General features: G+C 52.8%; 1 protein-coding gene across 10 annotated transcripts in view; it reads right to left on the bottom strand.

Moving 5' to 3' along the window:
* The window catches only part of ATP2B4 (ATPase plasma membrane Ca2+ transporting 4), a 98,625-nt gene that overhangs the window by 38,003 nt on the left and 39,480 nt on the right, over nt 1–21,142 (bottom strand). For 9 of the 10 annotated variants that reach the window (XM_043567969.1, XM_043567975.1, XM_043567965.1 and 6 more), the window contains exons 2-6: nt 13,627–14,290; nt 2,320–2,517; nt 1,445–1,702; nt 874–999; nt 56–181 (exon numbers count right to left, since the gene is read on the bottom strand). In XM_043567969.1, coding sequence (XP_043423904.1) covers nt 56–181; nt 874–999; nt 1,445–1,702; nt 2,320–2,517; nt 13,627–13,819 — 901 coding nt within the window. In that variant the 5' untranslated portion in view covers nt 13,820–14,290. The remainder of the gene's footprint in view (nt 1–55; nt 182–873; nt 1,000–1,444; nt 1,703–2,319; nt 2,518–13,626; nt 14,291–21,142) is intronic. The other variant, XM_043567974.1, reaches the window with a different exon arrangement.

Genomic DNA, 21,142 nt, shown 5'->3' with positions numbered 1-21,142 from the left:
CCGCTTTGTCCGCGGGCACGGGTGGGAACAGAATCTCATCTCAAACGCCCCTTACCTTTTTTCTTCTTCTCCTCCTCTTCTCCCTCGCTGGCTCCCAAAAGGGTAAAGATGATTCCAGTCTGAGAGTTGATACCCACAGCCGTCACTACCATCCGGCCAGAACCTTCCATGACATGGGTCCCTATGTGAGAAAGGAGAAGGTGGGAGGAGTGTTGTTTTTTATCCCTAGCCAGGCTTTGGTGTGGAACGCAAACTTAGAAAACAACAGTCCCTCTTCCTTCCTTCCCCACGGATAATGATCCGCTCGGCAGATAGTGGGAAACCGTCAAGAGCTGGGCCCATTTAAAGTAGACCGAGCACTCCAGCTGATTCCAACGGGTAGCCAAGGTTGAGAATCACTGTTCTAGAACGCTGGTTATCTTTACTCACCCACGTGCTGTTGCTCCCAGCTTTAGCTAATATGGTTGACCCTTCAACAACACGGGTTTCAACTGCACATGGATTCTTTTCAATAAATATATGTACAGTTAAAAAATAATAATCAAATCAAATCAAATAGACCAAGCAGACTGGGGGGTAAGGAGAAAAGTGTGTCTAACTGCTTTAGGGTAAGACTCTTTTCCCCACCCCCACCCCCACCAGCAGCGCCCTACCAAGGCTCCTAGAGCACTTGCTGTAGAGAACCTCTTTCAGGTTGCCCGATAACCCTGTATGCAACCCACCGATATGCTGCTGCCCCAGATAAAGCTAGGGGAAGGAGAGGGGGTAGGGCCAGAAGGGAGAGCGAGGCCTGGAGCAGGTCTCCGTAGCCTGGCTGGCTGGGGGAGGTAGAATGGGAAGTAGAATGGGGGCCGAAGCAGCCAGAGGCCATACCTGAGAGCAGCATTGGGTCCCTTTCCACAGACTTCTTGACATGGTCTGATTCCCCAGTCAGAGAGCTCTCGTCAATCTTGAGATCGTTCCCCTGGATCAGGATCCCATCTGCGGGCAGTAGGTCACCTAGTGCACAGAGGGGAAAGGGCAACAGGGAAAGAGGGGAGGAAAGAGCTTGGCAGAGGGTAGGAACCACCCAACCCCATTTCAGGGCTGCTTCCACGGGCCCTGCCCATAGGGCAATGGCTCAGGGGGGTACCTGGAGAGCCTCTGGAAGATGACTTCATCTCTGACAACCTGTCAACTCCTTATGAACTAACGGTTACTTCGCATGGCCTCAACATTATGGATTTTTAACCCTAAGACACACAGGGTACAAGTCTGACACTTTTTGGGGGAGAGTTTCTTCTTTCTTTAGATCCTTCTCCACAACCTCCTTCCCCTGACCTAGAAGCTAACACGATTGCGGTCTTATCTGTTTGGGTCTTCGGTGATTCCCAGCCCCCTAGGCCAAAGGACCTAGCCCTCAGATAGGGAGGGTGCCACAGGTACAAGAAACACGAGTGCTCACCGTATTTGATTTGGGCGATGTCACCCACCACGATCTCAGCCACGGGGAGCTGGATGATGTGACCATTTCGGATCACGGAGAATTTCTGTTCCTTTTCGATGCGGTTCTGCAGCCCCCGGAATTGCTTCTCTTTGCTCCAGTCATTGAAGGCAGTCACCAGCACCACGATGATCACGGAGAACAGGATGGCTGCCCCCTCAATCCAGCCGGCTTCTGCCTCTCCTTCATCTTCCGGGCTACTTACGGGTAGACCACACTCTAGCCCAGGGAAAGGAGAGAGCGGAAGGGTCAGCTGGGGGCCTTTCGTTAACATTCAGAACGGAAGTAGTGTCTCCACAATCCCCAGAACGGCAAGTCAGGGAAGGAGAATAATAGAAAATAAAACCCTTGGGTAGTAGAGCCATCTGCTGAGGGTACTGGAGGATGGCACGATTGGGCACCGTCTCGTTGCCAATAGAATTATTTGCGTGCTAGATAGCACGAAACATGTCATTGCCAATGACTGGCCAGTCGCATGTGCAGAACTTATGATTCCTGATGTGGTCAGGCTCCAGGTCTCTGCTATTTCCCATGATGCCAAATAGCTGGCGGCGGGCACTGGGGGAAGCAGGTTTTGTTGGTTGGGTGAGGGTAGAGGACTCCTGATATTCTGCATGAGGATTTGATGGGAGAAGGGGAGGAAGACCCTGGAATCAGGATGGGTTGGAAGAACAGCTTACTAGCTACTTGCTGGTTTTCTTTGGAGATCCCTGCACCCCCCCCCCGCCCCGCCCCGAATTTTAAGCTACACCCTGCCAACCGCTAAGACCAGTGCTTATTGGAGGTGCTGGAAAGAACGCCGATCAGAGCCGCGCTGGGCTGCTGTGGACACTCACGTTCGTTTTCTTCACCGGGGGGCCGATAGAAGGACAGGACGAGGGAGATGATGGCTGCAATCTCCAGGATGATGAGTGTGACATCTTGGAGGGCTTCCCACACTAGTTCTAAGAAGGTCTTGGGCTTTTTGGGGGGGATAAAGTTCTGTCCGAACACGTGCTTACGTTTCTCCAGGTCCGCAGGGTTCCCAGACAGACCTGGGAAGGAGATACGAGTAGGGTGAGCAGGTGAGCAAAAAGGGGAAGAAACGAAGGACAGAAGAAGGCAGTTGAAGGACCGAAAGAAAGACCCTCCGCTTCCTGTTCTGCCCAAGTATGAGATCCAGCCAGGGTGACCAATCTCCCCACTTTGCCCAGGACGCGGGGGGGGAGGGCGTGTGTGTGTGTGTGTGTGTGTGTGATACCCTCAGTCTCAAAATGGGCAAACTGGGACAAGGTGGTCACAGGCGGCCACTGGCTGCTGCTCTGTCCCCCGGGTAAGCTAACCTAGATCTAACACCTCACCGCCTCCTCCCAAGGATGCTGCAGGCTCCAGCTCTGAGAACACAGACATTCAAACGGTCCCTGGGGCTGACCGAACTTTCCTCTCACATTAACATGTAACTACTGCTGATGATTCTACAACAGAGCCAGCTTCCATCCACTGGCTCCCACACAAAGGCCCGGAAGAATAAGCTCTCCGCTCAAGGTCACGCTAGGAAGCTAGGAGACGGCCGGACCAGTTGTCCCGATTGGAAGTTCCAGGGGCTTTAGGAGAACAGGAGAGGCTTTCAGACTCCCAACTGTGGCCATCCCCTTGAGGCACATGTTCCCCCGTTGTGTCACCTCCCCCACAGACACAGATACACACCGCTCAGAGGTGCTACCATTCTAGTAAGTACTGTGGACTTAGAGAAGTACTACTTAGACTAAGTATTAGGTATTAAGAGAAGCACTATTATTCACATTGATTGAAAAGAGAACACAAAGGTGAAGCGGCAAAGTCAGACGGTATGCAGTCCTTGATTACCAGCACGCTCCCCTCTAGCACATATGCTTATAAACCTGTACGAGTGTGCACCCATATTCCAGACATGTTCCAGAGAGAAAAGGGATAGGCAGAATTATTCTCTATTCTCAGTGCCGCCTTTATTTCAGGACTTTTTTTTTTTTTTTTAATGTCTATTTATTTTTGAAAGAGAGAGAGAGGGGGAGGAGGGGCAGAGCGAGAGTGGGAGACACAGAATCCGGGGCAGGCTCCAGGCTCCGAGCTGTCAGCACAGAGCCCGACGCGGGGCCTGAACTCATGAACTGTGAGATGGTGACCTGAGCCAAAGTCGGATGCTTAACAGACTGAGCCACCCAGGGGCCTCCAGGCCTTATATTTAGGCTCCTCTGCTGGGCCCCAGGAGGGGGCTATACTGTAGGGGAAGGAGGGAAATCCTAAAACTTCAACGGATGCCAGGTGGCATTTCTCAAGTTGTTTACCCAGAGCAGCAGATAAGCCCTGGGCTTGGCACCTGGAGGTGCACTGTTCCATGGGTTCCCACCCACAGGCAGGGTGGGACGAGCTTTGTCTGGGGAAAAGAAAGTCCTAGCAGAGGAGAGAATCAGAGGGCAGGGACACTCCATGAAGCCTCACGAGGGAGAGCAGGGGACAGGAAGCTGCAAGGAGAATTGGAGATGCTGATGCCAGAGGGCTGCTTCACACTTTGGTCAACAGGAAGGGCTATTCCCCCGGTGGGGAGGGGGGCGTGGCGTGAAGGCAGACCTCTACTCTCCGTCTCTGCTCAACAGGACCCAAGAGTGGTAACTTAAGTGGCAAGAGGAGAGATTTGGGTCAGACCTCGGGAAGGTACTCGGACAGAAAAAGACTTGGGAAAGGGGAAACCAGAAGGGGTGTTGCTTGTAGGGTCTGAGATGGCCTCCATTTCTGGATCCAGAAGACAAAAACCATCAGGAGGGGTACTCAAGATACTCCCCTGTCTGGGAGGGTAGACGAAGGACCCTGAGTGGAGGGAAAGTGTGTGTGTGTGTGTGTGTGTGTGTGCGCGTGCGGGGTCGGGGGGCGGTGGTGGTGAACTGGCTTCCACACTGTTGGAGTTGGGGAATAGAGACCACTCTCACCTGCCAGCGCTCAGTCTGAGAGGGAAAGGGGGAGCCGGTCAGGGAAGCGGTGCCCATATTCTAATCCAGGGCCTCCTGCCTCCCAGTGCCCAGATATGCCACCCTGGCCTCTGGCTGAGTGGCGTAGCCAACTCTGTGGGGGAGTGGGTTTGGCCAAAGCACTAGAAGCAAGTTGGGCTGCTTCCCAGAGGCTCCCTGCCTCCACCGCACTGCAAAGTCGGGTTCCCAGTGGGAAGGGAAAGCAAGGGCCTGGGAAAGGAGTGTTTCTGGGCAGGGCATCGTGACCCCCAGGCAGGCAGAGGCGGAGCAGTCGGCGGGTCCTGGCCGGTTCTTTCTCCCCGAGGACCTGAGAGAGCGAGGCTGTGCCAGTTTGGGACCGCTCTACTGGAGGGCCAGGTTTGCTCGAGGGAAACAGGAGTTCTGATCATTTGTTCATCTCCCCGGGGACGTTTCTCAAGGAAGCAGCGAGGAGATGCCATTGCCCCCTTACCAAGGTGAGTAGATGACTGTGAGGGCAAACCAGATACCAGAGACTAGAGGTCATCTTAAGGGACATCCCAAGACCCCAACGGAGCCCAAAGCCACAGCAGCAACAACAATCTAGCTGAAAGCACCCATCTGAGGTCACCCTGCCCTCTCTGTTCTCAGATTGATACCCTGTGACCTCCCTCTTTCTCTCTCGTGCTGTATCCATTCAGCCAGCACATCCTGGCAGCTTTATCTTCAAAATATACCCAAGGTCTATTCCCTTCTCACTTTCCACTGCCACCGTCCTGGTGTGAGCTGGCACCTTCTCTTGCCTGGGTGATGACGACTGTCCTCTAACTGGTAACCTTGCTCCCACCCCTGCTGTCCTGTGCCCCGTCTCCTCCCAACACAGTAGCCAGAACGATCTTTTTCAAACCCAACCCCTGGCACTCACCTACTGGTGGCTGTTACTTGGAGTGAAAGCGGGCACCGGGGCCTTTATGATGGCCCGTAAGGCCCCTCAAGAGCCCCCGGCCTCCCACCCCTCAACTCCTACTATTTGCTCCTTGCCCAGCGAGCCTTCCTGCCATGCCCTGAACGCGTTCGAGAAGCTTCTATGTCAGGGCCCTGCAGTAGCTCCTCCTTGGCTCAGCTTGCTGTTCACTAGCTCATTCTCTTACCTCTTTCCGGTGTTTGTACACCGACCCCGACCTCACTGATTTAATAATATGGCTTCTCCGCTCCAGCACTCTCGATCCCCTTATCCTGTGTCACTGTTTCCTTCCACAGGTCTTCTCCCCTAATATGTTGTATGATGTGTTCATTAGGTCCGTCCACCCCCCCCCTCCACGAGGGCGGGAGCTTTGTCTTTGTTCCTTACGTCTACAACAGTGCCCGGCACTGTACGCATACAAATGTGCTGAATGAACTGAATGGATGAGTAATAAATCAGGTTGCTAACGTTTAAGTGATTACTGGGTGCCAGATGCTTCACCAGGCACACTGGTGCCTTCACGTTCAGACGCTGCAAACCCCTATGAGACAGTTACTGTTACCCCATTTTACATATCAGCAGACTGAGGCCTGGAGAGGTTATGTAACTACTCGGGCTCGTATGCCACACAGTCTATTCCACTCCCCAGGAAGCAGCTGCACGCCCACCTACAGGCAGAGGGGGCTGGGGTGTGGAAGCGGCTTCGTTCCAGGGTGACTAACTGGTCCCGCTTGGACCGGGACTTCCCAGGTTTGGGCCCCGAAGCTCCCGCCTCCTGGAAAACCACCCGGCACCCCCTGGGTCCCATGGCTGGTGGCCCTCGTGCCGCCTTCCTCTGCGCCTCTACGCCAATCAGCCCTGATCCCACGGTTTACAACCGGGCCGAGTTAGTGTCTCCTTCCTGTCCTCAGCGATGGTGCCACCGGGTCTATCAGAGTCCAACCTATGAATCTTGCACTCGACACAAGGTTCATTATGGCCTTTTTTGGATCCAAGCAAACCAAACGACACACATTACGGAAAACAGAAAGGTCAGGCCTTGCTCTTGCCTCGGTGGCCTGAAAGTCACACACGAACTTCCTGTTTGCCATGTTCTCTCATCTCTCTGCTCCACCTTAAGTCACCCTAAGCTGTTGCAGTAGCTATCTTAAGAAGTCAAGTGGCCGGCCCAGTTCCCAGTGTGCCCTGAGGCAGGGAGGGGCCTGTGGGGACTGTTAGCAAAGTAGCCTTGGGAATCCTCACTCGGACTTGTGGCAGGGCACGGGAAAGCCTGCGGGCCCGGGAGCTCAGCCAATCCCCAATTTTGGGCTTTTCATTCCATTCTTCCTGCCCCCAGAGGCTCTCAGGCCCTGCTCTCCACAGAGGTAACTTCGCATAAATCCTTGTCTAGCCGAGGACAGGGTATTAGACCCTGATCTCTGCAGTGGCTTCTCAAATACGAAGCTTCCTGGAGAGAAGCTTGGCAGGGAGAGAATGCTGGAAACACAGGAAAAGGATTTCCCTTAGAAATACATCAAAAAAAAAAAAAAGAGAGAGAGAGAGAGAGAGAGAGAGAGAGGAATCTTTGTCCCCAAGAACATGGGAGAGAGAACGCCCCACCCAAATCAGGAGTGCTTTTGGCTCTAAGAACCAGACTGAACACATGAGCTGGGAGAGGCGACAAAGAATGTCAGGCTCTGAAGTCATCGCCCCTACCCCGTGCTGGGGAGTTTCACGGCCCCTGCCCAGGCTGGCAGGAGACGGAATACGCAGCAGTGGAAAATCTGTGTCTGCTGTGGGTCTGTGCGGGGAACCAGGGCTTGGGAGGAGAGGCGGCAGCCCGGCCCTCAGTGGCCTGGCTCCAGCAGGGAAGGGCCAGGGCCAGCCTCCCTGGGACGCCAAGCGCTGTCGGCAGCGGCACCCCTCACGAGAACCAGCTCAGCCCCAGAAAGGGTGGGGCTGGGTCAGACATCACGAGGGACTTCCCAGCTGGCTGAGTTATGACACCTTGCCAAAGAGAAGCAGACTCATCTCCCACACACATAGTACCAGGGACAGGTTGCCCTGGGTGCGGTGGAAGGCAGCCCTCTTTGGTACAGGAGAACAGGCAGCAGAATACCTTTCAAGTCCTACCTTAAAAACCTTGCGTTGGGGGGGCTGAGGGGAGGGGGAGCTCGACATCAGCACAGGGACCGCAGGCTTTCGGCAAATGCCACGACCTCAGCATCTCTAGCCTAGCACACCCACAGCTCGGAGATGTGCTCTCTGGCTGCTGGACCTCCAGCCCCTAGAGAGAAAGCCATCTCCTCAGGATCACCGCAGGAGGATGCCAGACTTGGGGAAGAACGGCCCCTTCCTGATGCTCAGTGCACACAGCCCCGCAGCGTCGGCAGGGAGTGTCTCCCTTCGTCTGGCCCTCCTCTCCACGCCTTTTCTGAACACCCCAAAGCTGGCACAGAGCAAGAAAGCTCCCTGGTCTGCCCTCCGCAGCCCTCTGCTCGGCCACCTGCTCCCACACCGCACGCGTGTGCTTCCCTCCAGTGTCACGCTCCCCGGTGCTCACACGTCAGAGCTAAATAAAAAGAGTGAAAGCCCCACTTCCAAGGGTGGATGCGACATCTGCCTCGGCCCAGGAGGGAGTGCTATCTCTCTCCCCCACCGCCCCTAGCTGATGTTCCATGCAAGGCAACAAGAAGGTCCAGAACGAAACAGAACTTGCAAGCTTTTCTGCTGAGCTGCGAAAGGAATGCGGCACAAAGGGTTCCCGGCCTGGAAGTGGGGGCAAAGCAGTGGGGGGAGGGGGTGGTTCTCAGGCTCAGGAAGACTCATCCCCTCTCCCCATCAAGACTGCCCTGTCCCCTGCCTGGCAGCATTGTGCCAGCCATCCCAGAAGCCCGGCTCTGGGCAAGGAGGGGCTGAACCGAAAAGAATTCACAGAGCCTGGGGTTGGGCTGGGGAGGGAAGGTCCAAAGCTGTCACGCACTGTTGGCCTCACTCAGCCCTGGGCGCACAAATCACACAGGGGACTCCCAGGATGCAACATGGAATCCCCTGCAGGGGGTGGAGGAGGGGGGGAGGCTCCGAGGGAGGGCGCTTTGACTCTCTTTCTCAATCACCTATTTTCCTCATTCCAGCTGTTGAGACTGCTTCCCCTGGGGTTTGGTGGAAACCTTTCCCACCCCTCCGTAAAGTACTCAGTATTTCTTTGAAGAAGTTACTAGACTTGCCTCAGCTTCTCACATCACAGCATAGCTGCTTTCTGGCTGTTTCGCTGGCCTGCCCACCTTCTCTTCCCTTCCCTCCAAGATGTTCTTCTGGCTTGAGTCTCTCTCACATCTTAAAGTAGCGCTAATAGATCTGCCCGAAGCACGATGGGCAGAGAGGGCCAGACTGCCAGCCTCTGCAGCCATGCCCACGTGCATTGCTTTCAGGATCACTTATCTGGCCTTTTTGGTAGCCAGTCGGTTGAGTGTCTGGACAAGAGTTGAAGGTGATGGCTGTGGGGCAGAGGGCCAGAGGAAAGAGAGGTGGCTCGGCTATGCTTCTCTTCTGGAATTGACGAGCTCCTAAGAACAGGTAGTCTTTTTTTTTTTTTTTTTTAGTTTCTTTGTTTTGAGGGGGGAGTCAGAGACAGCAGGGGAGGGGCAGAGAGAGAGGGAGAGAGAGAATCCCCAGCAGGCCCTGCACTGTCAGTGCAGAGCCCAACACGGGGCTCGAACTCGCAAACCGTGAGACCATGACTTGAGCTGACACCAAGAGTCGGCCAATTAGCCGATTGGGCCGCTCAGGTGCCCTAGAAGCAGGTGCTCCGAAAACACGCGATCCGCCCTAAAGACAGGGAGGAAGATATCAAAGAGGCCAGTTATCATCTTCCTCTTACGTCCGTTGCATCTCATATCCACTCCCCTGGTTCTGTACCCCTCCCCACCCCTACGCTAACATTCTCTAAAGCAGCGGCCTCTAAGTAGGGGGCACACAACCATCTGCTGGAGCGTGGGAGAAGCACCAGAACTTTTTATGACTTCATCCACTTCTATTTCTTGCATCTCTTCCTATGTAAATAATACTAGTGTTAGAAGCATTAATAGTAATATAGTAGAGTTGTGGGTAAGCATGTATTATTTATCATGTGCTCAGCTTTTTTCCAGATTGAAAATGCTACTGGAAGGGCGGCTGGGTGGCTCAGTCGGTTGAGTGTCCGACTTTTGATTTCGGCTCAGGTCATGATCCCAGGGTCGTGAGATCAAGCCCTGCATGGGGCTCTGTGTTGACTGCGGAGTCTGCTTAAGATTCTCTCTCTCTCTCTCTCTCTCTCTCTGCCCCTCTCTCCAACTTGCTCTCCCTCTCAAATAAAAAAAGCAAACAAAGAAAATGCTACTGGCAATTTCAGTCTGCACATGGAGGAAGAGCCCATCCTAGCGTGCGTGCTTTTTACTCCCCAAAGAATCTCAGCTTCCCAAACTTAGTGGCTGCCCAGTAACTATGCAGGGCGAAGACGCCGCCATTTTCTGTCAGGAACATTCCTCGAGTGCTAGCAGCTGCCGTGGAGCACGGCCAGGCCTCAGCTTCCCCAGGCAATAAGAGGTACAGCGGTCCATGCTCCCAACTAGCCACGCCCACTGACGGGGCAGAAGCCACGGGTAATATTAGCACTGGGTCACAATTAGACATTTTATCAGGCATTGAAATATAGAGCAAAGTTTTGAATTACCTGTGCTTCTGAGACTCTCTGTGTTCCTGCTCTAGCCTAAGAATAGTCTATTCTGTTCTACCCAGTCGTAAGAACTTAGGGGAGGCATTTAAGCCTTTGGACCTGGAAGGAGGGGAGGGGGATGAATAAAATTAAATCCCACCTGCCTCTAGAATTGTGTAAATCCAGTATAATAAAACCATGCTCGTGTCATAAATATTATAAACTCCCAGTTCCATAAGGCCTCTTAAAGCTATGGTTTAAAAAAAAAAAATCTATCAGATCTATATAGGTGATGCTATCAACCCAACAGATAATAAAAAGGAAGGGTCATACTCTAGGAACCAATTTCCCCAGCCTTACTTCACCAGGTTACCAACTACCAGAATTCAAGCACCAGGTGAATTCTTTTTTTTTTTTAATGTTTATTGATTTTTTGAGAGAGAGAGAGAGAGAGAGAGAGAGAAAGACGCTGAGTGCAAGTGGGGGAGGGGCAGAGAGGGAGACACAGAATCCGAAGCAGCCTCCAGGCTCTGAGCTGTCAGCACAGAGCCCGATGCGGGGCTTGAACCCACGAACCGTGAGATCACGACCTGAGCCGAAGTCGGACGCTCAACCGACTGAGCCACCCTGGCATCCCTCTTTTTTCTTAGTCTGCAGGGGCCTCCCACAGGGGACGGGACTACAGTAGGTTGTTAGGCACCTCAGTGCGGTCTCCTGTGACCAGGCTGGCTTTTTACAGCATCCGCTCTTTGAGGCACCTGGAGAGTGAAGTTCTTTTCTCGGCCCTGCTGCACGAAACAGCTCAGCATTGCCTTTGTCTGGGGAGAGACTTCTGTGTCACAGCTCCTCTGTGCCTCCTTTTCTATGCTCGCATTCCTCGCACATGCGAGGAGGTCATTGTTGGCACGGGGGAATAAACATTACTCATGGAAAAGTTGTTTTCGGACTCCCTGCCTCCCCAGCTCCAGGACCGGCCCTATGATTAAGTCTTACACGGAAACAAATCAGGATACAGACTTGTGATCTAAGGAAGCAGGAGAATCCCGGCAGACAGCTGCCCCACTGGTAGGGGGACTGGCCTTGGGGCATGGCCGGGGCCTGTAGCAGCAGAGGCACCTGCCATCAGAAGCCATGGCTTTCCACCACAGGTCTGAAACTAGGAGTGGGGAGGAATCTAAGGGCACTAGTTACATCGACAACATTTGCTGTCTGATGGTGAGATTAAAGCAATGGAATGGAAGCTGTCTGGGAATCAGGGAGGAGCTATGAGAAATGGATTAGGAAAACTGGGAGGAGAGTCTGGATCCTTCTATCAGGAGCGTCCCAGGTTCCAACTGATTTGGACTCCTGAGCTTTGCTTTGTGAGAGCAACGACTGGCCAAAGCCATCAAGAGTGGTATAGGAAGGGGAAAAAGGAAGATCCTGCCTGCATTGCTCAGTGAAAATAGAGTGCGAATAGCCTCTGTTTAAGGTCAACACTACTACAAAAGTGGCAGAATAAAGAAATCTAGCTGACAGGAAGCAGTGCCCAAAGGGCAGTCATTAGATTCTAGCCAGAGGGCAAAGACTGAGCCGTGGGAGAGCGACCAAGCCCTGCCATCTGAACTAGATCTCTTTGACATCCAGAGGTGAAAGGACGCAGTGGCCATTGGTTGCAGTCATACAAGCAGGAACCTCTCCAGAGGAAATAATACATCGCACTCCACGGGCGCTCATACTCTGGCAGATACCTTCAGACATGTGGGCTCCATTTTAATCTGCGACAGCTCATTAATTGAATACCCATCCTAAGCTTGAGCGCTGGACGCACATGATATGTACGTGGAATCCCAATATTTTAATCCCGATAACTGAATGGGCTAGGTATTAACATCATTTTCAAAGAAGGAAGAGACTCAGGGCGGTTAAGTAAACTGTTCAATGATACTCAGTAAATGGGGGAGCTAGTGTTTGAACTCATGAGAGGTAGGAAACTGGATTCTAGCAGTCAAGAGAACACGGAAGGAAGCTCCCTCAGATTGCGAAGAAAACAAGACATGTTAATGTACAGATATCTAGATAAAAATCTCTCGCTCGTTCGCTCTTGCTCTCTCTCAATCCTAAAGAGTCTGGAAAAGAGACTTGGACTCTTGTCCAAGTCCAAGTCCAAACTTACAGCACTGGCTGGGGGTCAAAACTTCTTAGACTTGGCAAAAAATGTGATGTAGGTTCCAAGGAAGGCTAGAAATAGTCTACTTCAAGAGGCTAAAGGCATCTGAAGGACAAGATCTTTTTTGTCTTAATATTTTTTTAATATTTATTTTTATTTTTGAGAGAGAGACAGAGACAGAGACAGACTGCGAGTGGGGGAGGGGCAGAGAGGGAGGGAGACGCAGAATCCGAAGCAGGCTCCAGGCTCCGAGCTGTTAGCACAGAGCCCGACACGGGGCTCAAACTCAGGAACCACGAGATCACGACCTGGGCCAAAGTCGGATGCTCAACAGTCGGATGCTCAACCGACTGAGCCACCCAGCCGCTCTGAAGGACAAGATTTCTGATTTACCTAATGCTACTCAGCCATGTCCTGCCTCACTGACGGGGCCAAGTAAGACCCCGTAACACAGATGCTATAACCATGCATAAGTGAGAAAGGAAGGTGCCTTTGATTCTGTCTCCATTCTGATGAGGCAAAATTTTACATTACCATGGCTTATTGGGCAACTGAAGTGAGCCAGGCAAGCACGAAGCCAGGTTTTCCGTTCTCTTTTAAAAGCACATTAAGAAGAACTATATATTTTTTTTAATTTTTTTTAAACGTTTATTTATTTTTGAGACAGAGGAAGAGACAGAGCATGAACGGGGGAGGGGCAGACAGAGGGGGAGACACAGAATCGGAAGCAGCCTCCAGGCTCTGAGCCATCAGCCCAGAGCCCGACGCGGGGCTCGAACTCACGGACCGTGAGATCGTGACCTGAGCCGAAGTCGGACGCTTAACCGACTGCGCCACCCAGGCGCCCCAAGAAGAACTATATTAAAGCGTGCCAGGCAGGGTTGAAAAAAGTCATCAATAATTCCCTGACACGAAGCAAAGTGAATAATCCAAAGGTACGGTAGGTACTACCCTGTGATTTGCCCCCCTATTTCTAGCTGTACACGATAGAGAGATGCCACGTTGGGCGGATGCACTGGGTCACTGTTTTTGTGCCCGTTCTCCCCAGTTACACTGTGAGATCGGTGTGGGGCAGAATTGTATTTAAGTTCTTCTGTAATCAAAGACTGATACTGAATAAGAGACTTGATCGCTTACTGATAAAAGCGTCTCTAACACAAACACCTGTAAAGCAGAGCCAAATCCTCTCCTTTCTGTAAACTGGCACAGAAAAAGGAAGAAAGTCCGACCGTCAGCGAACACCATCGCTGGGAAAGAGATGGCTCTCCGTGGTCTCACCTCGTCTCAGAGGCCGTGTTTTTCTCAAACGACCCAGGTACACCAGTGAGGTCTCTTACTGCCCTCTCGAGAAGCCGGGAAACCATAGTTTTGAACACTAGCCACCTTCCTCTGATGCCCCACCCCTGGTGTGGTTTTTACCTTCCACGGGGTTGGTTTTCAGTCTACTGCAGAGATTCGTCACACCCCCGTAGTGGACGTTGATCTGGTTGATTGCGTCGGTCGAACGTAGCTCCATGAGCTTCCGCAGGTCCATTACTGTGCAGCCAAACTCCCGCTCGTGGCTCTCAACCATCGAGTTGGCCGGCAAGGTACGTTCTGTTGGGTTCGTCATTCTGCCTGCTGTTACCCAGCCCCTCGACCAGAGAAAATATGTGGCTTCCCTTCAACTGGTCAGGAACTCCTGCCTTTCTGCCTCACTTCTTACTTCTTGCTTCTCTGGGAGCCTGGGTAGGAAATAGTTGGGCTATATCCTGTGCAGTGAGCTTCAGGGTAGCAGCCTCTAGCCCAGATCCTTTTTTTGTGTATGAAGCTCGGCAGCGAGGGGAGGAAGGGGATGGGGGAGCCGAGTGGAAGCCGGACCACGTGTCACGACGATTGGTGTCCCCAGGTGGTAATGGAAGCCGTTGTCCAGGGTAGGTAGGTTCCTAGCTTAGACCAGCTTGCCCAGATGGAGGTATAAACAGGATGTGCGTGTTACCATGGAGGCTACCTTAGCAACAACCGGCAACTGCGGTGGTAGAGAGGCGGCAGGAGAAGGAGGAGGAAGAGGAGGGCTCCCTGGATACCGCTGACAACTGGATCTCTGGAATAAAGATTCGAAGACAGACAAAAACAATTAGAGCAGCCATGAGGATCCAGCACCTGCAAGGCAAGAGGTACTCATTTTAGGGCTTAGATGACAGCGGGTGCCTGAGCTGAACCGATCGCCGAGGCCTGAGCTGAGGGATCGGACTCAGGAGGGGCCCGCCTCTCCCTAGGAGGCCCCAGCAGCCTGTACACCCCCACGGAGAGGAGTAATTTCCGATATACCCCAGTCTTCACATCACGCCATTCTCAAGCCAAGTGACAATCTGGCGACTTCAGGAACTTGGAAATAAAAGGTTTGTAACCCCTAATGGCTCTCACGCTCCCCACGTCTATCCATATGAGGGCCCCACTGTGAACTCCTTTAGTCTGATCTTAACTCTAACTGGGGAGAAGAGGTCAGAAGAGGAGTCCAGACCAGAGTGGCCTGGAGGGTGGCCTGCCAGTCTGCCCCCCGTGCCCCTGAACCCCGCGCCCTGTACCCAACACCCACATTGATAAACCAGGAGGGCAACCCGACAGAAGATGCCCAGATGCTCCGGGGCCCCTCCGAATACTCAGCCTCCAGCCCGCTGCAGCTGTGAGCAGGTTGGGGACTACGTTCAGGTCTTGGAGCTAATAAGCCCCATCCCTCCAAAAAGCTTTCGCCGTCTCCAAAAGGGGAGAGTAAAATGCTCTGGCAGTTGGCAATCCAGGGTGCAGCCTTTCTTTTTTTCTTTTTAATTTGTAATGCTTTTATTTATTTTTGAGAGAGAGAGACAGAGACAGAGTACTAGTGAGGGATGGGCAGAGAGAGAGAAAGACACAGAATCCGAAGCAGGCTCCAGGCTCCAAGCTGTCAGCACAGAGCCCGATGTGGGGCTCGAACTCACAAACTATGAGATCATGACCTGAGCCGAAGTCGGACGCTCAGCCGACTGAGCCACCCAGGCGCCCCCAGGGTGCAGCCTTTCTACGTAAACGGGACAGAAGGACCTCTGAGAAGGAGGTTTGCAGCGTATGGTTTCAGTGTTACTCGGGGTGGCGGGGATAAGGCAGCTATCAGTTCAGATAGAACCCAGGGCCATGGCAAGGTCAGCAGGAATGCAAGGTTAGCCAGAGTGTGAGTCAGCATCGGAGGGTCTCAGATCAGCATTTCTCCCCTCAGAAAGGCATGTGCGGCCCCTCTGAGTGGGAGGAAGGGCGGAGCTACGTGCAGGTGAGGATCTAAAGGGCTGAAGGTGGCCAGGCTCCCCCTGCCCCCCCGCCCTGGCCCTGTTCTTAGCTTTAGAGAGCAGCTCCTGCGTGTCGTGGGGGACCCATCGTCACACAGCAGCCGTTTAAATGTGAAGCGGCTCTTTCTGAACACGGCACCAGAACATGGGGGCCCAGCCCTGGTTAGACAGTCCCCAGTGACTTGAGTTGTTACCAGGGAGTGGCAAGGATCTCGGGACAGCCCCTCTCTAATACATAGATGACATCCTCACTTGTAGAAGGCGAGCAAAGAGGCACAAGAACCGTCAGAAAAGGGCTGGGCTCTTTTACCGGTTACTTTTCCCCAAATCACGTGTGGCCAAAGTTTCCTACCAATCCTGTTCCCGGCAGGTCCCCTGGGATGGAGTTGGGTACTCCTCCCTCCCCCAGTGTTCACTCTGCCTCCTCCTTTTATCAGAGATTTTTAGAGCTACTCTGACCTACAGAGGGCTAAGCAAGCAGGGCTTTGCTTTATTGTTGCTATTGTTTTTCAAACATCACACTGCCTTTTGCTTTTTCTCTTTTAAAGAATTTTTTTAAGGTTTATTTATTTATTTGAGAGAGAGGGAGAGAGAGAGAGAGAGAGGAGGGAGAGGCAGAGAGAGAGAGAGGGAGAGAGAGAAACCCAAGCAGGCTCCATGCTGTCAGCACAGATCCCGATGCAGGGCTCGAACTCCCGAAACCGTGAGATCATGACCTGAGCCGAAACCAAGAGTTGGACACTTAACCGACTGAGCCCCCCAGGCGCCCCCTCCTTTTTTTCTTTTTTAGATGTCATCAGAGTAGCCTGGGGAACAGAGGTCTGGAGAGAACCCGAGGCAGCGTGTCAAACTCCCTTCATTCAGACTGGCCCAATGATAGGCGGTACGACAGAATTTCCCTCCAGTTCAGCTTCTCGTCGAAGCCTGGAAGCAGTGGGAAGGGCTAGAGCAGTAAGGAGCCCATCTTGACCCTTAAGTAGAGCTCCTTAACCTTTCAAGAGGATGTTGACAACAGTGCTGACAGAGTGCTAAACTGGAAATCAGACTTTACTTTCCTATCTCGACCCACTATAGTGTCTGTCCCATGAAGGCTAAGCTTTGCACTTGTCGTGTTCACGGCTTTATCCCCAGTGCCATAAGGGCGCCTGCACACATGGGCATTCAGCTCATTTTGTTGTCGTGGTTGTTGTTGTTGAATTAACTGGTAGCAGATCCAGAACCAGATTTACCATCTTCCCAGGCACCCTTGGGGCATGTCACTTGGCCTTCTTAGGGCTCAGTTCCTCCCACCTTCACCTGGGGGAAAAAAATCAGCCCTACCTCTTCACACCATCTCAAGAAAGTGACAAAGGACTAGAATAAGAGATAGAAATAGTGCTGGAAATCTTTTTTTTTTTTTAATGTTTATTTTTGAGAGAGAGAGAGAGACACAGAGTGAGAGCAGGGGAGGGGCAGAGAGAGAGAGAGAGGGAGACACAGAAAACGAAGCAGGCTCCAGGCTCTGAGCTGTCGGCACAGAGCCCAACACGGGGCTCGAACTCATGGACCGCGAGATCATGACCTGAGCCGATGTCGGACACTTAACTGACTGAGCCCCTAGTGCTTGGAAATCTTATGTGAAAGATGACCAGTGCCCAGTATGTCCACTCTCAAGTGATGGGAGAAGGCTTAATTTGATCTTAATGAACTTTTGGTATTTAGCCCTTTAAGCAGAAGGACAATAAGCTCTACGTCCCCCTCCATCTCTCCTTGCCAAAGGGAATGCCCAACCCTCAGAAAGAATGGAAAATTCCAAGGCAGCTCCATTAGCAATAACCATTAGCTACGTTGTAACCACTGGCAACACCACTAGGCTATGCAGCCTTCGATTTCTAGAAAAGAAGAAGGGAAGGTCTGAGTCAGAGTTCCTTACTCTGAACCTCTCCTCAAGGTATGAAAGGGGAGAAATTTTTCACTCACGGAGGCGACCAGTGAGAAAAGGTCACTTGAGATGAGAGCACGTGGGGCATGTGGCAGAGAATGAGGTCTGTCTGCTTCGGGTTGCTCTAGAGACGCTTACAGAGGAGGGAGGTCATGCACTAAGCCGTTGACACAGAGTCAAGGGGGCTGTTGTCAGCTGGGGCCCCCAGCTTAAGGGGGGATCTCTAAGGACGTTCTTCCGGAATTCGGAGGCCTAGCAGGCACCCATACGCCTCCCTGAGCTCTCAGAATGTGAGCGTTCCACAGCTGCCGAGTCTGCCTGGCCCCTACCCTTATTAGGCAACTGGCAAAGAATAATCTGTAAGTGCTCTCACACCCCCTCGGCCACAGCCTCAGCCTCAGCCGCAACGCTCAGACGCCCGGGAGGTACCACCTCTTGTCAGGTCAGGATTAGTCACGCAGCCCTGGGGCATTCTGGGTAAGGTATGTGCTCACTCCCAGTTTCTAGCATTTTGCCAGCTTAAAGGACGATAGGACGGAAAAGCAAACACTACCTACAGGGGCAAGACATCCTATTATTGTACATGATCATTGAATCATTTCAATGTTCTTCGGCCCAAAGTCTTGTAACATCCATTGTACAATTTGTAATGACGGTGAAAACATTGTCTTTGATCAATTGTACGTACGACAGCTTTGACCACCCCCCCCCCCCCCCCCCGCCTTTACAGATGAAGCCACTGAGGTCCAACGAGAAAAAAAGTGATTTAGTCTTTGGCAAGTCAGCACCCTTGACCATCTGGTGCTCCTTTTGTTATACCTTACTCCCTCCCTCGAGTCTGGACCTCCTCCTCCTCCTCCTTCTTTTTTATATTTAATTTCATTTACTTATTTGAAAATTTTTAATGTTTACTTATTTTTGAGAGAGAGAGACAGAGCGCAAACAGGGGAGGGGCAAGAGAGAGAGGGAGACACAGAATCGGAAGCAGGCTCCAGGCTCCGAGCTGTCAGCACAGAGCCCGACGTGGGGCTCGAACTCACGGAACGCGAGATCATGACCTGAGCCAAAGTCAGACGCTTAACCGACTGAGCCACCCAGGTGCCCCTTTTTAAAAGTGTATTTATTTATTTGAGAGAGAGAGAGAGAGAGGGAGAGCAAGCGGGGGAGGGGCAGAGAGAGAGACCGAGAGAGAGAGAGAGAGAGAGAGGGAGAGAGAATCCGAAGCAGGCTCTGCACTGGCAGTGCAGAGCCTTACATGGGGCTCGAGCTCAAGACCCGTGAGATCATGACCTGAGCTGAAATCAAGAGTCAATCGCTCAACTGACTGAGCCACCCAGGCACCCCTTTTCATCTTTTATTTTAGAGAGAGAGAGAGAGCATGCATGAACAGGGGAGGAGCAGAGAGAGAGAGAGAGGGAGAGGGACAATCTCAAGCAGGCTCCATGCTGAGTGCGGAGCCAGACTTGGGGCTTGATCCCACGACCCTGGGATCCTGACCGGAGCCATAATCAAGTCAATTGCTCAACTGACTGAGCCTCCCGGGCACCCCTGGACTTCCTTATTTTCTGACGAACATCAGAAATGCAGGCATCTCTGGAGTGGAGAAAATAACCGTTTCCACCTAGAGGAAATGTTGACTCTTCACCAGCTCTTTCTCCTTCAGAATCGACCACATCGCATCACAACTACATCACATCACAGGGGCTGAAACAGACCTTCTCCTGCTCCCGTACATACCTGAGAAACAAACAAACCACCCCACGCTTCCAGATAACTCAGTCTGCGGCGAGACTTGCTAGGAAGTTCTGAAACAGGCAGCTGCCAGAGACAAGGACCTCATGCCCTAAGCCACCAAACCATAAACAACAGTCAGACATTCTGCTTCCTCCAATTTTGTCCACGGAATCCCTTACTCTTGGAAACCTTCCCGGGCGCCAAAGAAGCGATACATCCCCAGGCTACGAGGAGAAAGGGCAGCTCCCGTGTAGGGATAGAGTAGGGCCTTTTGAGGACCTGAAAGTGAGCCCACACCCTGACTCTTCCCTGCCAGAGGCTCCTATTGAATCTGGCACGATGCATGGGAAATAAAGTATGAATGGAAACAGGAGAAAGGGAACAGGAGGGGCCAGGGCCCAGGGAACCAGGCTGGCTCAGCACTGCAGCCGGACCTGCCTAGAATAATAAGGGCTACGCTCAGCTCTGGCCTCCAGGCTGCAAGCGAGGGCTGCCTCGTAGAGCCGCCTCTGGTTCCCTGCTCTACCCTGGGTTGACCTCTTCACCAGGCTGAGAGCCTCTGCTCGGGAGCGAGTCGGGAGCACTCAGAGATGCTGTGGTTGGAGTGTCAGCGTCACTGCCACGCAGGACATAAGGCGTGAAAGAGGGAAGACTTCGAGGGGGGTGGAGGGGCAGGCTGGTCCTCCTCAGGAAGCACCAAACTGAGATACGAAACCTGCTCCAGTCGCCTCTTCTCCCCAACCCTGTGCCCTTCTCTGATCCTTCTCTGATCCCTCTCCCAAGTGAGGCTCTATTTTTCTCCCTATCATGCAAGGGGAGGGATGGAGTGAGGGAGAGGGGTTGGAAGGGAGGGAAAGAAGGTTTGGCAGGTACCTTAGGAGGCACTCCGTGGGGAAATGAGAGAGACACACACACGTACGATATTTAGTGCCTAGGTGGCGGCCGATACGTACCGGCTGGTCATCACTACGTATATTGTCTCACTGAATCCTCACCAACAGTCCCATGGGGAGGGCACCACCATTTTATAGCAGGGAGATCAAGATTCAGAGAGCTAGGGCTTGTGCTCTAGTTGAATCCAAGTCACCTTGTCTCAAGTACAAGGACATTGCTGTTACAAAATGGAAAAACCGAAAAAACCCAAAAAACCAACCGTGGCTTTCCTTCCTAAAGCCTGATGAGAAGGTCCACGTGAACCTTTCTGTCCCTTGCCCACGAGCCCTAAAGGCTCCGAAACAGGTCAGGGGAACACCTCCTCAGTAGAGACTTGAGACCGAGAGGTCCTGCTCGACATTCTCTTCTCTGCTGTCTCCGGCAGGGGCACTTCCTGTGCCATCACCCACAGTTTCTGAGGTTTGACTTCTCTCAGGCACTTCCCATGCTTCTAAGAGGGCCATGCCCTGTCAAGGGAGCTGGCAAGCGCTTGAACATGGCAGGCTGCCTGGCTGGTGTGAAACATCCTTGGCTGGCCCTTCTCTCTGAAGGTCTAAACCCCACACAGAGGTCTCTCTGCTCCCTCCTCATCACAGGTCCCTTATTTCCATGACCCAGATCCTAGCTCACTCTTGCCAGTTCTTGCCTCTTGGGTCTGGCAGCCATGCCTATCATGGTGCCATGCTCTTCCTCCCTGCCCCCCGCCATGCCTGCCCTGCCCTATTTCTTCTCCAGTGCCTCCTGGCTTGCAGAAGCAGACCTGGGCACACACCCTCCTTCCGTCTACTGAGGCCCTTTGGAGGCATGTGGGAAGAAAGTACGTTGGCTGAAGTTCAGGTGGTGGGGGTTACCACCTGTCACCGTCACCCAACAGCCGTGCCCATGCCAGGAAGCCAAGTGAGGGCTGGGGCACCAAAACCAGGCCTCCACACTGACCACAGGATGGCACAATGTGACCCGTGGTCCTGGTCGAGGTCCTGGAACCTGATGCTACTTCTCAGCCAGCTCCTAGGACCAGGGTTCTAGAGGCTACGCCCTTCCTGAAGAG

This window comes from Prionailurus bengalensis, chromosome E4 (assembly GCF_016509475.1).
Source record: "Prionailurus bengalensis isolate Pbe53 chromosome E4, Fcat_Pben_1.1_paternal_pri, whole genome shotgun sequence".
Classification (NCBI taxonomy): domain Eukaryota; kingdom Metazoa; phylum Chordata; class Mammalia; order Carnivora; family Felidae; genus Prionailurus; species Prionailurus bengalensis.
Note: the sequence above shows the minus strand (reverse complement) of the source record. Positions and strands in the feature narration are given on the sequence as shown.